This window comes from Diadema antillarum, unplaced genomic scaffold (genome assembly GCF_040938485.1).
Source record: "Diadema antillarum isolate AM-2024a unplaced genomic scaffold, OU_Dant_1.0 seq00000696_RagTag, whole genome shotgun sequence".
Taxonomy (NCBI): domain Eukaryota; kingdom Metazoa; phylum Echinodermata; class Echinoidea; order Diadematoida; family Diadematidae; genus Diadema; species Diadema antillarum.
This window is the reverse complement of record NW_027271601.1, coordinates 1,080,739-1,097,829: the sequence shown is the minus strand read 5'-3', so window position 1 is coordinate 1,097,829 and position 17,091 is coordinate 1,080,739. Positions and strand designations below refer to the sequence as shown.

General features: G+C 36.7%; 1 protein-coding gene across 1 annotated transcript in view; it reads right to left on the bottom strand.

Annotated features, from left to right (window-relative positions):
- LOC139737546 (uncharacterized) overlaps positions 1 to 17,091 on the bottom strand; it is a 129,245-nt gene that overhangs the window by 33,600 nt on the left and 78,554 nt on the right. The window contains exon 6 of the mRNA XM_071648222.1: positions 6,753 to 6,942. Within this exon, the coding sequence (XP_071504323.1) occupies positions 6,753 to 6,942 (190 nt within the window). The remainder of the gene's footprint in view (positions 1 to 6,752; positions 6,943 to 17,091) is intronic.

Genomic DNA, 17,091 nt, shown 5'->3' with positions numbered 1-17,091 from the left:
TCTGAAGTGTCAACTCCAGGAGGAGAACTATAGCCATGAGACTTGTGGAGGAGAGAGTCGGCAGATGGAGAGGGATGGGAGGAACGGCGCGGTCTCCGTTTCCCCCGGAGACCAAACCACAGAGGTGCTTTTGGATGCATTCACGACTTCAACCAGACTCACCGGGACTGAGGGACAGTGTGAAGAGGTGAGAAGGGGAAGAGAAGACAAACAGAAGATAACAGGAAGATCGGGAGGGAGAGAGAGAGGGAGAGTGAGAAGGAGGAGAGATGGGTGCGTCACCGGAGTGGTGCTGGCCAGCGTGAAAGACCGCCCAATATAAATTCATGAACGCTTTACAGCGTGGTTCCTCAAGTACCGTACAAATACCCATCCCATCTCACCGCTAATTACTACACTCTAGTACGGCCCACTCATGATGGCTGCAACGAGAGAAGGATAGGGAGTGAGTGAAAGAAAAGAAGAGAGGAAGATGGGGAGAAGGAGACTGAGATTCTGAGACAGGAAGGTCTGAAGAGACGGAGAGGGTAGAGAGAGAGAGACGATATCGGAGATGAAGGTTAGCCACAAAGAAAAAAAAATATGAAGCTGGAGCTCTGCCCAGCCAGGGATGCTTGACAAGACAAGATTGCACTCCAGCGCACATCTTGAGTTGGCGGGCGAAGCTGGCATCGCGGCCGAGTAGCATGTCAACACGCGGCCAGCCTCCTGCCAGTGAAGTCTGTTTGCCGTGGAAGAGACGGCCGCTCCTGAGCAGTTTGCTTACGACTATTTTCTCTCGTGGTGTTGGTTCTGGAAGCACGCTACCAGGGAATTGGCAGGCGTTTACACAGCAAATTGACCTGAAAGCATTGCATGCAAAAGCCAACTAGTAAAGAAATGAAAGAGGTGTCAGAATAAGGAGGCTGGATGTGTATTTATCTCTGTTAGACATTTTGTGACTGATACAAAGAACACTCATCTCAAACATGACATGCTCACTTGTGGTGGTGCAGCACCCCCAACAAGACTTTCTGTTGACACAGGATCATCTTTTGAGGTGAATGACAAAGCAGCAATCCGTTAAATGTTAATTACTACTCATTTGCCCTTTTATGGAGTGATGCAATTTGAGGCAGACAGACAGTCATTCCTCCAGCTGCCTGGCTGCCTGCAGTCACCAGAGAAATGGCAGTACTCATTGGATGTGGTGGGTGCTTTAACGGGCAAACACACGATCACTCTCAATATCAGATGACATGATAAAACTGATTGCATCACTTAGATTGAAAAAAAAAGGTTTCTATCTTTAACTCAAATGATCAACATCAAGTTAGATTGTGTCTTGAAATGTTAAGCATATCATATCACATTACTATCACTTATATCTTTATTATTATTTTTATTATTATTGTTATTATTATTATTATTATTAGTAGTAGTAGTAGTAGTAGTAGTAGTAGTAGTAGTAGTATTGTTGTTGTTGTTGTTGTTGTTGATGTTGTTGTTGTTATTCTTACCATTACTATTTCAAAGAGCCTGTTGTGATTTCCAGGATTTGATTCTCACATTTTATACTTGAATGAAATTTACAGTATAACTCAGTTGAAGAAGTAAAGTAAATCAACTTTTACGAGCAAAAGTGTGCACAAAACATCTACAAACTTGATTTCTATTTTATGACTGCTGGGCCTTGTTTTATGAAGAGCTATAATTAATTATATAGTTGATTTCTATTATAAGTTTATGACAGCCTGCGTGGTAAGGGAATTTACAATCAATTTTATCTTTCGATAAAATGGGGCCCAGATTTGTGTTATTGTTCAGTGGAAGTGTGTTGTAAGAATATGAAATGCGCTCAAAGAGCAGCTTGGAAATAAACTCAAAAGAAGCTCTAGATAATTGTGAGCATACACCCCCTTCAATCTCCGTAATGCATGATCTTATTTTGCATTTCTCTTTTTACATCAAACCCAAATAACCCAGCATGCCCATATAGACATTTGAATATACACTGTAAAAGAGAAGTACATGCCTAAAATTAGTGAAGTACATGTATATATCAAAACTATTTTCATTCCACATAGTATGCTACATCTGACACCATAAGATGAAGAGCCATATTTTGTCATGATAAGTCCAAATATTCATGCGTTCCGACTGCATACTCCTTTCCCCCTACTACAACTATTTATTATCTTTTCTTTAAACTGACAACTTCTATTTGCAGCACATAAACCATAGTACCAGCGTTTAAATTTTCACACAAAGATTTGATACTATTCAAATCACATACGTACTGCATACGCTGAATATTTTGCACGGTTTTTATTTTTGCGAATTTCGTGAGTCAGGTGGCCGGTATTTGCGAAATTAAAGACACACGAAAATATTGACTCTGATCACACTATGAATGTGACGTACGCGTATACATTTCTCCATTCAGTACACGACTCCACGGTCGCGAATTTAACCACTTGCGAAATCGTCGGGCAGTTCCGATTTGCGAAAATTTAGACTCGCTAAATATATGGCATATACAGTACGCATTAATATTGTGAGAGATATTTCATCTTCAGAATTGCTCAAATCACCTCAGTCATGGCAGCCAAAGGAGAGGAATTCTCAACACCACACCTCTCGGAGTAAATTCCAAAGTCTGAAGGCATTGAATAATAACAATTGTAGTGGTGGGGGTGGGGTAGGTGAAGTGGCAATACTTTCCTGATTACCCAACCAAGCTGTAATGGTAATAATGTTTGAATTTGTTTGTATTTTTGTATTTGAGTATTTGAGGTTGATTTGTAGTGTAGGTTATTTCATTGTTTGTACTTTGTTTTGATGTTCATGACATTTAATCTGTACATGCAATGTAATGTGAGCAGGGCCTCTTGGTAGAATAGTTAACCAACTGACAGGGCTACCCTGCTAAAAGAATACTGAAATAAATATATAAATAAATGATGATGCTGAAGACCCCATTCCTAAGAAATATGAATCATATATACAACAGATAAAAAAAAAAATGCATCCATGAAACATTTGCTGAGATTTCATAAATGGATGATAAATCATTACGTTTCTAAAATGAGCGAGATAAAGTGTTGAAGGGTCAAAATATCAAATGATACCACCGTGCTTTCAATTATTTGTCAAAATTGGGGCAAAAAAGTTCAGACACAACCTTGTTTCAGATACACTCAATTTCCCTCGTTACCTGCAAACATGTTGATACATTTCCCACCCCATAATTGCTCCCATTTTGATCAAATCGTCACCCCCACCCAGCTTTCTGATATTCATGTATTCCTCTTCATGATGCCATCATCAGGAATGGATGTTCCCTTTCTAGAGTAACACTCGGAAGACACCCAAACTTTTTAACAAATTTTTATGGTAATGAAGGGCTCGAAATTCTGGAGGTGGAGAAGGCGTCCCGCTGCATTAAGGGGAGGAGGAGCGAGGGCCGTTGAGAGATGGGGGTACAAGAAGGCAGCAAAGCAAACGAGTGTTTAGGAGCAGTCTGAACCCGCTTGTGATTTTCTCCTGCCCTTTGTTGACACATGCATCCAAAAAACCTCAAGTTTGCCTGCAAAGCCTTTATTGATTTCTCTCGCAACCGGTACACATCCGAAATTGTCGGCTGGAAAATGCATGTTTGAAACACATCGAAGTGCAGTACACATATTTGATCTTGGAGCAGAGGAACGATTTGTTTGGCAGTCTCAACAGATTAAAGGGAGAAAGACTGAATGAGAGACAGTGGAGGGAGGCAGCACAAGAGAAAACTACACAGAATGTGAGCGAGGCTCATGAATTTTTCATCAGCATATCGTATTCTCTGGCGAAGATGTGCTCAGTCCCTCTTGTCCGTGCAATCTTACGCATCTTGAGTTTCCGGCGGACCTTTTTCTGCACAGCTCGACCTTGACGAGCTAATTTGTCCTAGACATTTGAGAGATCTCAAAAATTGGACAATTTGCTGGTCACACTTTTTCTTTCAAATATCACCACTGAATTATCAGATTTTCTTAAAGCGAAATGCAAAGACAGGTTAAATCAATATTCAAATATTGACTATTAAAATTGGGAAAACACTAGGAGAGGAAATTGTACCCTAGACATTTGCATGGCACAGTTATTGCACTTTTCTCTGCAGAAACAGGTGGATTTTGCTCAAGATATAAGCAGTTCAAAGTCTTTTATCCTACTTACAGTGCCTGTGGCTACCAACTCTACCCCGAGGCACCAGGAGGGAAGGGTTGGCCACAGACAAGTATAAATGAGGGATGGAATGCCTCAGGCGGTCTTTTCTCAATACCGAGGATTATCAACAAAGAAATGTGTCGCACAGCTAAAACCACAACGGGCATCCTTCAGCACCATAGGCAGTAATACTGGAGTTTGAGTCCTGTTTACTACGGTGGTAACAATTGTTACACTCAAACAACTGCATTTGAACAGTTTAACCTGTTTAAGACTGGCCCCACATGTACTCAGACAGGTGTGTATGAGAAATGAGCATTTGAGCATTATAACAAATTCAACTCATCCTCAATGGGTTAAAATAAGAGCGTAAGTAAAATCACAGACTGGAACAAACCTGTGAAATGGAACCTGTCCCTGATATAGATTTTAGTTCACAGAAGACAAACAATTCTATCAAAATGACAGAAATGAGATAAATACCACAATGATATTGACCCACAGTGACGGTCCAATAAGCATGCATGTGCTATGATGTGCAAAGATGATTTTAAAAAGGAAACTATGGAAGGGCAGTTACACATGTCCAGCACTATGAATGTTACTGTAAAAGTGGACATTTTCGCGCGATTAATTTTTCGCGCTTGGCCGGGTAAGAATGGTTGTGCGTGTTTTTAATTCCGCGCAATCAAGACATCAAGTACTGGGACATATGGCACGCAAAAATTTTCACGTGTTTTTATTTACGCGCTAGCTTCTGGTTGCACGAAATGTGCAAAAATTTCAACACCCCGAAAATTTCCACTTTTACAGTAACTAATATATCTATATTCATTACTGTTAAACTAGTAAAGACAGGTGTTCTAAAACAGAAAACTGAAAGTTTAAGCTGAACACAAACAGATGAGATACACTATACATAGAAGTCAGTGACAAAAGAGTATGTAGGATATAGTTTGTTGAGATGAATGAAAGAGATTTAGATTAGACAATCAGGTAAAATTGACGCACTATGAAAGAATAAAAACCCTCTATGCACTTTAGGAAGGAAATAGTATGTGTGATATAAATTTACCACAAGTTTGCTAAGGGTTAGCATGACTTGGAAAGAGCAACTTCAGGTGAATTCAGAATAAATGATAAAACTCACTAAAGTCCCCATCTACCCATATCAGCATGGACACATCCATTGTACATCATGAAATGGCTGTGTAAGCTTATTATAACACAACTACTGTCATAGGCTGTAGACATTTTGCGCTTGTTGGTATATGCTCAATTTGTCTTGCATTCATTAATAATCTAAGACTAAATGACTGCACTGTAAAAGATCACGTTCCAATCTTTTTCACTACCTTTACAGGTTAAACCACTCCTACATTTTCTGCCAGCTTTATCGTTACACCATGCATATAGCATTAATACAATATGAATTATAATGGATATGACCACAGAATATAACCATAATGACAATGATTATCAAAATTGATTCAACAATAACAATCACAATGATGATGGTTCTCCTTTATTTAGATTTTTTTTTAGGAATGGGAAAAACAGGAATCATTTCTGATGCTTCAACTGTAATTTTCTCATTTTTTAGATAGATGCAAATTTGCTGAATGGGATTCAAAATGAATGTTCAATATGTTTCACATAGAAGCATAAAGTACCTCAGTATTCTTAAATTTTACTGCCATGCTGTGAGGAAAAATTAGTTTATTTACGTTATCGTTACTCTATTTTCTATCTTCATCCTTGCTTATTCAATGTTTCTTTATTCATAAAACTGTGGTATTCAGTTTCTTTCCCTATGTATGGTTTTTCAAGTTTTTTCTTTAGACTGTTACCATATAACCCTTTATGAGCTTCTTATTCTGTTTTTGCAATTTATGCTTCCCTTTGCAAATTCTGTTCATCTTTTGCACATGTCCTATTGCTTCACTTCCCCCAATTTTTCTATTTTTCTTTGTATTTTCTTTTAGTAGTCTCCTGATTTTCTTTTCTCTGCTACCTTTTTTATTAGTAATCTTATTTCATAAAAATCTTCATTTCTTTTGTCTACTCTTTATATCCTGTCACACACATTCTTACAGATTTTTTTTTCTCATTTCCATTTACATGTCCTAATTAGCATACTTGTGTTCACCTTTTCTTCTCTATCCATCTTTCCTCTCTGATATCTTCTCTTTGTACATTCTTTCCCCACTTCTCTCTTTTCTCATATTCTTCAGTTGCATTCTTTTTTTATTGCATGGCATTCATAAATCATGTCCTGTGACTGTTCCCTTCTTTTATTAGAGTATATCCATTTTAGTGTACTTACATATCTATATTTCATCAATGATATTACTCAGTGGAAAAAAAAGGTGAAAATTACATCTATATTGATAACAGAATAACTAAAAATTATGGTATCATCTAATCATGCCTTTAGTTTCTGGTAAGAAAATGGAGAAAGAAGGCACACTCTCAGGTTATTAAGCATGCAATCATGCATCCTCATTTTCTTCTCAGCACAAGAGAGAGACGGGGGGATGATGGAGGGGAAACCAGCCGTTACTTACCCTGTGGCGAGGAGGAAGCAGTGATACCGGGGCTGCCAGCAGCCGAGCTGTTTGAATTGCCGTCGGCATTGGTACTGGACGGAGATGATGCTGGTTTACTCGGCGGCAGCTTCATGCCAAGCTGGTCAGCTAGCTCCATGTGATCCCCCGGGTGAACATAGTCAAAGATGGAGCAACCTGTTAGCTCCACCTGGGTGGGAAGTGAGTAGCAATGGGTTAATTTGATGATACCACACTAACTCTTACAATGTATCCTCAGAAAATGGGTGCTGCATTAACCCTTGGGATACCACATACAAAGTTTTTAATCTGATCTGGTATTCACACACACACTCCCACAACCACCATGCTCTCATATACACTAAAATGAGGAATGTTCACATGCATTTTAATCTCGTGAGACCAAGATTCATGACATTAAAATGCACATGAAAGTTCTTGTCTAAACTATATTGTCTTGTTATGAATTGTCTTGTTATGAATATCAAAAAAAAAAAACAAAAGTAATGTTAATTGGATCAAAAGGGAGGATAAAGAAGAATAAGTTGCATATTGTGTATAAAGGTTGTAGTATTGAACATGTTGATTCATTCAAATATTTAGGTGTGACTATTGATAGTAATCTCAGATGGGATAAGCATATCAATGCAGTATTTAGTAAGATTTCTCGGATAATTGGATACATTCATAGAATTAAATATCATTTGCCTGAAAGTATAATGCATTTGTTATATAATAGTTTGATATTGCCACAAATAGATTATTGTATTGTTGTTTGGGGTAGAAGTGCACATTGTCATTTGGATAAACTCCAAAAACTTCAAAATCGGTATGCAAGAATCGTTCTGAAAGCCAGTATATTAATGCCACATAAGCAAATGCTCTCCAAATTACAATGGCAATCAATACATCAACGAGTTCAGTACCAGAGTTGCATATATTTGTATAAGATAATCAATGGGATGAGCCCACGTTATCTCAGACAATTAATTGTGTAAGACACACACCATTTCATACACAATATGCCATTAATTGTCCCTTATTTATGATTGTCCCCAAAACAGATTATTTTAAGAACTCTTTTCATTATCAAGCTTCAAATATGTGGAATAATTTGCCAAATTTTATTCGAAATGCGCAGTCATTGTCTGTTTTCAAAAAATTATGCTGGGTACTCAGCATGATTGAACGATTATGAAAGTATGCATATGGAAAATGTATTAAAATCAACTGAGATTTTATGTTATTTTGTGTTATATATATCACTAAGTTAATTAAGTTTGTGTGGTTTTTTTTTTTGTATGAAGTAATGATAATGAAGACCGAAATTTGATATTGTATGATATTGATTGTAAGGGGGGGGGGGGGTAGGTGAAGTGGCAATACTTTCTGATTGCCCTATCAAGCTGTTATTAAGCTGTAATTGTATTAATGTTTGAGTTTGTTTATATATTTGTTTTGGTGTAGTGGTTGATTTGTAGTATAAGTTATTTCATTGTTTGTACTCTGTTTTGATGTTCATGACATTTTTATCTGTACATAATGTGAGCAGGGCCCCTTGGTAGAACAGTTAACCAACTGAAAGGGCTACCCTGCTAAAAGAATATTGAAATAAATAAATAAATAAATAAAAAAATATATGCATTGAATGCCAGAGGCAAATGGAGAAAATTGCATGCCGGGAAAAAGGCCATTGGCTGCAATTTGCAAAAAATATCATGGCGCAATAATATCTTGCTTTACAGTACGTAGGCAAGTAAACATTAATGGACTTGAGTGCGTTATTATTATTATTTTTTTTATGACAATACTAAATTGTGAGACTAAAAAGGAAAAATTATCTGTGTAAGAGCTCACTGTATGGCATTATCACCAGAGTTGGTATTGTCATAAATGGAGAACTCTTTCTGCTACTGACTGCATTGTTACTTTGTCAGCATTGTTCATTGTTCAATGTAGTAAGTATGATGAATAAGATTGAAACTCTTGGCTGTACCAATGAATGCTGATGAAAATAACTTGATATATTTAATCAAATTCTGAAATCTCTGTCTACATGATGTAGCTATATGATGATTCAGCTAAATGTTCTAAGAATAAACTATGTTGTCATATTTACCATGTTCATAGCTGCTTCACTCATTACAAACAATACTCAACTCTCAGTCCAAAATTTCCAATTACAGCTAAATTGGATGAAAGTATGTCAGAATAACGATTGAAAGGTGTTGTCAGGAAAAGGAATTCGCTTACTATGTGCTTGGTAAGTTATCTTTTAAGGAAACTTCAAAAACATATAAAAGACCAACCATTCAGTCATGAAATGCTCAAACATTACTTTGCCAAAAGGTCCTTAAGGGCTAAATAACTAAGCTGTACTCTTGCATTGCAAGGATTATCAGAAATTTTCAGCATAAGGAAAGTACTTATTAACCCATTGAGGATGAGCAGATTTCGCTATAAAACAGATTTCTCATTGACACCAGCCTGAGTGTATGCAGGACTAGTCTTTAACAAGTTAAAACAGTCACTAATATTGCTCCATTTTTGCATTTGCTGTTGAATAGTGGTTGAACAAATTTCGATGTAAATAATGTGAAGAAAAGAACTTGTCTTCCTTCTTCAACATCTTCTAAAGAAAGCAACCATTGTGCAATCAAATGTGGCATTTTCATCTGTACCTGAAGTACACTGTATCTTTGTAATGCAGTAGATATGAATGCCTTCTAAAGTGCCAATTTCCTTTGTAATGCTGATTATTCCTCAATTCAGTATGAAGCACTTGTAAATCTAGCCCAAAAATAGTTTGGTTTATTAAAAGATAGACTTTTAACAAGAAAACAAATATTGGAATTTCACTTGTTCAAGACTGATGTTCACAATTGGTCCAAAATAATTTGGACTAGTGCGGCTCACAGAGATATTGATGATTTCTCTGCACACAAACTTTTTCTTTTTTGCTGCACAGGTATTCATGAATTGATATTGACATAGATTTTCATTTCTGTGACTAGAAAGTCTGAAGAATTTAGGAGACACATACTTTTTTGTGTCAGGGTAGACATAGCCAAGACATTTTTTTTTTAAACCTCTTTTCTATTACTTAAATCTCTTCATTTATGTACCATTATACTACAAGTATGATAATTTTCTATTCTTACAATGAAACAGCACCACTCTGATGGAAGATTAATCATCATTAGTCTAAGATCCAAACAGAGTGTTAGCATTAACATTACAAAGCAGATACATGGCACTAGATAAATTTCCTAATTTAGCTTAGAGCTAGATCTTAACATTTCTTGTAACATAAATGGGAGAGCTGTCACAAGGATTTTAGTGCCAGGGCTTTGCAGACTTGAACTGGGGCATTCATCGGTGGAGGCATCCCTAAGATACTGGGAGCAGCCTCCCAAAGGATGTTAAACCCACCCCTCATGACAGCGACCACAATGAAGGGACAGGACCATCGACTGCTGCATTATTGATTTGGACATGTGCCTACTCAAAGAGACATCGAATGGGAACCATAGTCAGATTAATAAGAAAACACACAATGATTTATGGTAATGATGTTCCATTAGACACCACAGATCTTTAATGGCCTACAAGTCTATGGGGGCAGTCTGCACAGCAGGGCTTTGTCCTGGCGATAGTGCAGAAGAATGTACCACGGGGTCAGCAGACTATATGTACTCCAAAATCCCGTAGGACTCCGTTGAATTTTTCACAAATGATCATTAGTCATGATATAACCTCAACCTAAATGCTTAATCCCCTGTCAAAAGGTGTTAAGTTCACACCCCTCCCCCTTGTCGAACTTGGAGTACAAATTGTAATGAATGATGAGAATCTATAAGTGCCTCTTTCTGAAGATTTTCTTAGTTTAAAATATTTGCTAAATAAGACTCCCTTGCCAATATCTTTGCAGTTAATGAGCGAGCAAGTTTGCTACCTGCATACCAAATGAAGCAGACATAAATTTCTTCCAAAGTACAGAAAAGTACAGTCAGCCTGCAGGGGATTTTGAACAGCAATGCCCTTTATATCAGAGTGAAACAAACTTTCACATTTACATTTTCAACCAATCTCTTAACACATCATTCTTTAACATTTATCTAAACTTCAGTATAATATCGCATTCTGGATTCACAACTTTGATGATATTATTTCACCATGTATGTTTCTTAGATCTCTGCAGCTTAAAATCAGTTGGATGTTTGTCATTGTTTTTTCAGTCAAAAATTTCAGCACAGATGTATAAGTGATCAAATATTTTTCTTTGCTGATCAGATTATCCACTCTTTGAAATATTAATGCAAAGGTATAATGGAACTATGGTGGGAAAAGCTCTTTGTTTGGTTTTGTTTTCTTTTTTGACATGGTGAGAAGGGGATATGTTGACTTCTCAAATACAATGAAAAAAAAAGAAGAAATTCTTTCATGTCCTGCTGTTTCTTTGTTTGTATTGCTGTGACTTTCCAAGGATTATTTCATAGCAGCATACGTATGCCTTAAACACACACGCACGCACACACACACACACACACACACACAAATCTTCAAATTTTGGTGCTTTTTGCTACATTAAGACAAGAGTTTGAATGATTCAGCCCTATGGAAACATGCATTAGTTCTCGAACTAATGCATGCAATATCGAAACAACAAGACTCCGAAAATAAAAACATTTTTTACAGGCAATTTTTCTACAAATGTCCATACACAACCAGACTGTGTTGCAGAAAAGCAAACTAAGTTTTTGTACAGACATAGAGACAGACAGTTTTTGCAAACAAGTGATAACCAATGAAGGAGATTATATTGTGACTATCAAACCATATTAAGATGTTTAAAAACTTTCAGTCTCAGAGTAAAACATTTGTTCCACCTTGAGCATATCAGACAGCAGAGTTTGCTAACAATCTATATATTATTTTTTCTTTATGAGAAATTACATTTTGTCACATATACAAATCGATTATGCAATCAATCAATTATCATAATAATCAATTGGAAAGAGGAAAATCTGACTCCACTAAGCATGAGGAAACTTTTATCAAAGAGGAAATGCAGTATGCAGGGAGTAAAAGTTGAATATTCTCCGCTAATGATGGTGAGCACAAAAAAAGTTGCAGGCATCAGGACATAGTGAAAGATAATCTGATGCATACTTATCAAACCAAGTGTAAAAGAATATGAACTTTGAGTGATGTTCTTTGTGAATACAAATAAACAAGCCATAGAGAAAAAGACGGCACCCAAATTTATCAATGTATTTCTTGGTTAGCGACTAAAATGGAGAGACCTTATTCTTTTCAACCTGCACTTTTCTTTGACCTATTCATTCCGCCATTCTCCTTGGACACAAGAAACATGGGATGAGGGGTTCTTTTTCTCCCAAGGCGACTTGAAGTCAGGGGAAAGGGGTGACAAAATCCAATGAATTTTCCTCCTCACTTTCTGATGCTTGCTCGATTGAACGAAAAGTCAGAAAGAAAGGAAGCAAAAGAGAGAGAGAAAAAAAAAAGTATTTTATTTTCTTCCAACATGGGAGGCCATAAAAATGGGCAAGAGAATTCCCCTGGCCCACATCCCCATCAACTAAGAGACATAATACTCTCATCTAGCACACAAACAGAACCGCCCCCTCTCCACAACCCGTGATGGTAATTAGGTATCAATTCATTATGTCTTCCGCTCACACAAATGATGCTCATACATCCCTCCTCCATCCCAGCCACTATTTTTTTTTCCTGTTCTCAATTGTCCAGGGTGCCTTCTAGAAAAAAAAAGGGGAGCATCACAATTATGGGCTATATTGTGGTGATAATGGGCTTTTGATTCATGGAATTTTGTATGGATTCGGCTTCACATCATTAAGTTCAAATTACCTAGCTATGAAAGCATGTTTTACAAACAGGAGGTAACAAGGCATGCAGTTGGGACGAAATCTTTGCAGAGAAAGAGGAAAAATTAGCATGAGAAGGTACTTAACACTGATTTACTGTCATGTTAGCTGTGAGAAAATAAATGCTACTTGGTGAAATAAACCTTCTGTCTCTCCAAGAATATAATAGTACCGCCCAGTGTACTTTTCCAAACAAGACTTGACACAGAATATGGACAATTATTCTCAAATTGGAAGAAGGTGACACAAAGTGGGATTAGTGCCTCAAGTCATGAGCAGTCTGGACCGAGAGCCATCTAAACCAATTCTCTGACAGAATAAGATTTTTCTAATCTCCTTTAAGTAGTTCAGTTCATTAAATGGCTCAGCTCTTTGTATATGAAAGAGAGAATCCCGTGTGTGCCTCATTACCCTAATGTGTGGATTGAGGACATCATAACTTGGGATCTTTTAGCCAAGCAATGTAACTTATCACATAACAATTATGACACAAATGGCAAGATTTGTGACAGCCTTACATTATGTGTCCAACACACTGCCTTCTTTTATCAAGAAGTAATGGCCTGTATATCACTGCAGTCATGTTTGGGGTAATTAAAAGGATATCTACCTCAAATATATAATACACGGGTTTAATAAATGCAGAAATGTTAGAGCACATCAATTTGGTCAGAGGAAAAATTGACGATATGTCCAAAAGTTATGAATTTTAACAGTTTTGCTTGGATCAAAGAGACATCATTTGTGGATAAGAAGAGTACAATGATCCGTAATGTCACTGCAAAGGAACAATACAAAGAAACTACAAAGAAAATTCAACTTATTTTCTCTTTTCTAGCATTTGGAAGAGTACTTGACTAACTTTCTTCAGAAATTAGTGGGAATAATATCACCCTTACCATTATGTCAGTTACAAATGGTGCAAATGTTTACTTTTCATTTAATAAGATAAAGTTTGTGAAATTCTCTTCATATTATCTTCACAAACTTACTGAAGCTTTAAACAGATTTGGGCTAAAATCCCTTTTAATTGACATTAACCTAGCACAAACTGAAAGAGGTGAGCAAGCAAGCTACCATAGTTTCTGAAATGCTACAGCAATCCAATTCTGGATCTTACTTAATTCACGTGGACTGGACCATTGCAGGTAGCTTTGAATGAAATGACGTACTAGTCCTAATAAGTTCATTGGTGCATATTTCCATAAAGCCTGCGGCATAACTGAATTCACTCAAGCTCATCTACTAATGGAAATAATTGGACATTGAACTAGTATGATTTTCCTTAATCTGTACCTCTCTGTCATCAGTTTCCATTCTTTTTTTTGAAAAATAAATCGTGCATTACCTCAGAAACACACCCTCTACAAATGCTTTTCCACTTGAATGAATACTCACAAAAAGCATTTGTCAAACAATTTCATATCGTACTAGCACTAGTCTAGCATTTGTTTTTGACAATTTTTATCTTATGTAAGGTCTCATATTTGATCAGAAGCGGATAAAAAAAATCTTCTTACATTTATTTTTTATTCATTTGTTTATCTATTTTTATCTGTTTTGTTGTTGTTGTTGTTGTTGTTGTTGTTGTTGTTGTTGTTGTTGTTGTTGTTTTGTTTTTTTTTTGGGGGGGGGGGGCAGGGTAAGAATGGTCTTCTTTCTGGTAGATTGAGAGAGGTGGATGGGGAATGGAAATGCCCCTTGGTGTAAGGCACCAACCTCAAGCAACCTCAACCGGCTCACAGGCACAAGGGATGATAAACGAGGCTGGCCCATCAATATGGAGGAGGGGATAATTCTTGTTTCAATTCAGCTCAGCCCCCATCCCCTTCTCCTCCAGGGAATCGGCCGGATGGGGGAAGCAAGGAGCACTCCTCCTCCCTGACAGGGTCATCGTGTTTCCATGGTTCCCAAAGGACCGTGATGCTGAGTTGCGTTTTCACACCTATTGTAAGCCAATTATTCAATTGACCAATTGCTACAGTCCGGATGAGGAGAAAGGTCAAAAATCTCGATCAAAGGTACCCCAGTGATCAGAACCTTGCTCACACTTCAAAATTATGGCATTTACCAGCTGGCACAAAGAGTGAATATTGAATGCATCAAAATATGAAAGGTACTTGACTTCATTCACAATGCACTGTGGGGGTTAAACAGAAGACCTGACTCTGGCATACTAACCACTCAAGTAAACTGAATCATGATGCTGTAAAACCTCACTGTGCAAAGCAGGTCGTTACACAGGTCAACTCTTGTAATAAACCACAGGTTTTCCAAGGCGGTCACTAAATTGCTTTTCGTTCCTTGCACAGGATTTATTTTGGAATCAAAGATAAGAAATTGTTTGATTATTGGTGACATTCTTACAAATTTTATGTTGACATAAATTAATAGGCTTGTTAACGTTATAGAGTGTCATCCATGCTTTCAATAATTTATAAAGATTTAACATTTATTTCGCCATGACAGGCAATACTGCGTATGGGTTGCCTATGGCACACAAGAATTAGATTTCAGTTTATTATCCCAAATTTCCTTATTTCCAAGGGGGTTGTTAATCCAAAAATAAATATGGTTCATTATTCTGAAGGTTTGTTGATCCAAAAGGTTCGTATTTCTAAAGGTTCGTTAGCATGCATCGTCTTTGCATTTTCAGATTAACAAACCTTTCATATTTGGATTATCGAACCTTTGGAATAACGAACATCATCCCACAGATTAAGCTGTCAGTTCTTGGGTAAAGATCTGAGTGGCATCAAGGACATCATTAAACTTCAACACCTATAGCATTCATGTTTACCTGTGATTCAAATTAATCACTTAATTCAACCCTTATCATGCTGGTGATTTACTATTTAGATGTGTTTTGCTTATACTACTTTGGTGGAAAGCTCTCTTGACTAAAGTTATGAAGAAGTATTACAGGCCTATATATTAGAATAGGATTGCATATGTGATACCCCTTGGTAATATCTTTGCATTTATAACTGACAAGGAGGTATGCAAGACTTGAATCTACGTAGCTTAAAACACCAAATCAACTTGATCAGCTTCTGTACGTAGTTCATCTAATATGAACAGTAAAAGGCTTTCATACCATCTTATACACTGAAATTGTCGCAGTGGTTTTAGTTTACATGAATTTTGCTAATAGGTTCTCAATCATAATAATCACATCATACAAAAATTCTGACAAAACTGAAAACAAAAATTTGACCCACACGCACTGTCCCAGCCCCAGCACAGCAGCATTGCAATATCAAGTGACTACCAGGAGTAGTGTACTGATGCCATAGACACATCAATAGCAGTCCCTGGAATAGTCTAATATACTAGTAGTAAAGGATAGCTCATTTCAACAATGGTTGAACAAAACGAATTTGTTTGAGAAGTTACACCCTGTTCTTATCATTTGTGCTTTTTTTTTTTACAATTATCATGATGAGAACACCACACAGCATGAAATTAACAACTCACAAATATTTCCAATCTAATGCCATTTAAGGAAATATCTGTACGTGAAAATACCAGTATATGATATTGACAGGTATTCAAAAAATTGCTTCAATTTCTTGAATCTACATCTATTGGCAATTTGAGAAAAAAAAATATCAACTGTTATTATAGTGCAAATCATACCTATCTATCTACAAAGTAAAATACACTGTATTTGCTCCTGTCACTGTTTGCCATGCAGTCTATCCCAAAAAAAATGAAAAGAATATTTTGTAGAGTTAAGTTGATTTAATTTTCTAATGTGGAGGTATAATGAATTTGATTTTTTTACATGCTGAAGCCATCTTCCAGTGAATGTACTGACAACGGATGAGACCGAAAGTGACCTTCACAGTGACATATGAGTAGTGATCAAGTTTAGCACATTGTTCGAAACTATTCAAATTAATGAATTATTGCATTGAGTTGTTTTTATTGCAACTGATTGACATATCCCCCTTCATTGATGTAAATAAGCAACAGTTACTCAGCCTTTTAATAGAAGCCATGATTTAAAAAAAATCATGGGCATACATTCATTAGTTCAGATCCTACCCAAGTATATATACCCATGATTTTTTTTTTTTTATCATGGCTACTACTTAAACACTGAATAATTGGTGCTTATTTATGTCGATGAAGAGCACTTGGTCAAAAAGTTGCAATAATACAAACAAATTACCTCCGCCAAGGAAGTTACATTTTTTTCAGTGTTGGTTTGTTTGCCTGTTTACAAAATAACTCAAAAAGTTGTGAGCAGATTGTCATAAAACTTTTGGGAAAAGTTGATAATGATAAAAGAAACAGGTTATTTAATTTTGGTACTAAATGATGCAGAAATTTATGTGAAGTTTTGAAGAATTTTGTATATTTTGCCATATAGGGTCAATGCACTTGGGAGTTCAAGCTGTACGTATTTGAGGTTTGCATATTAT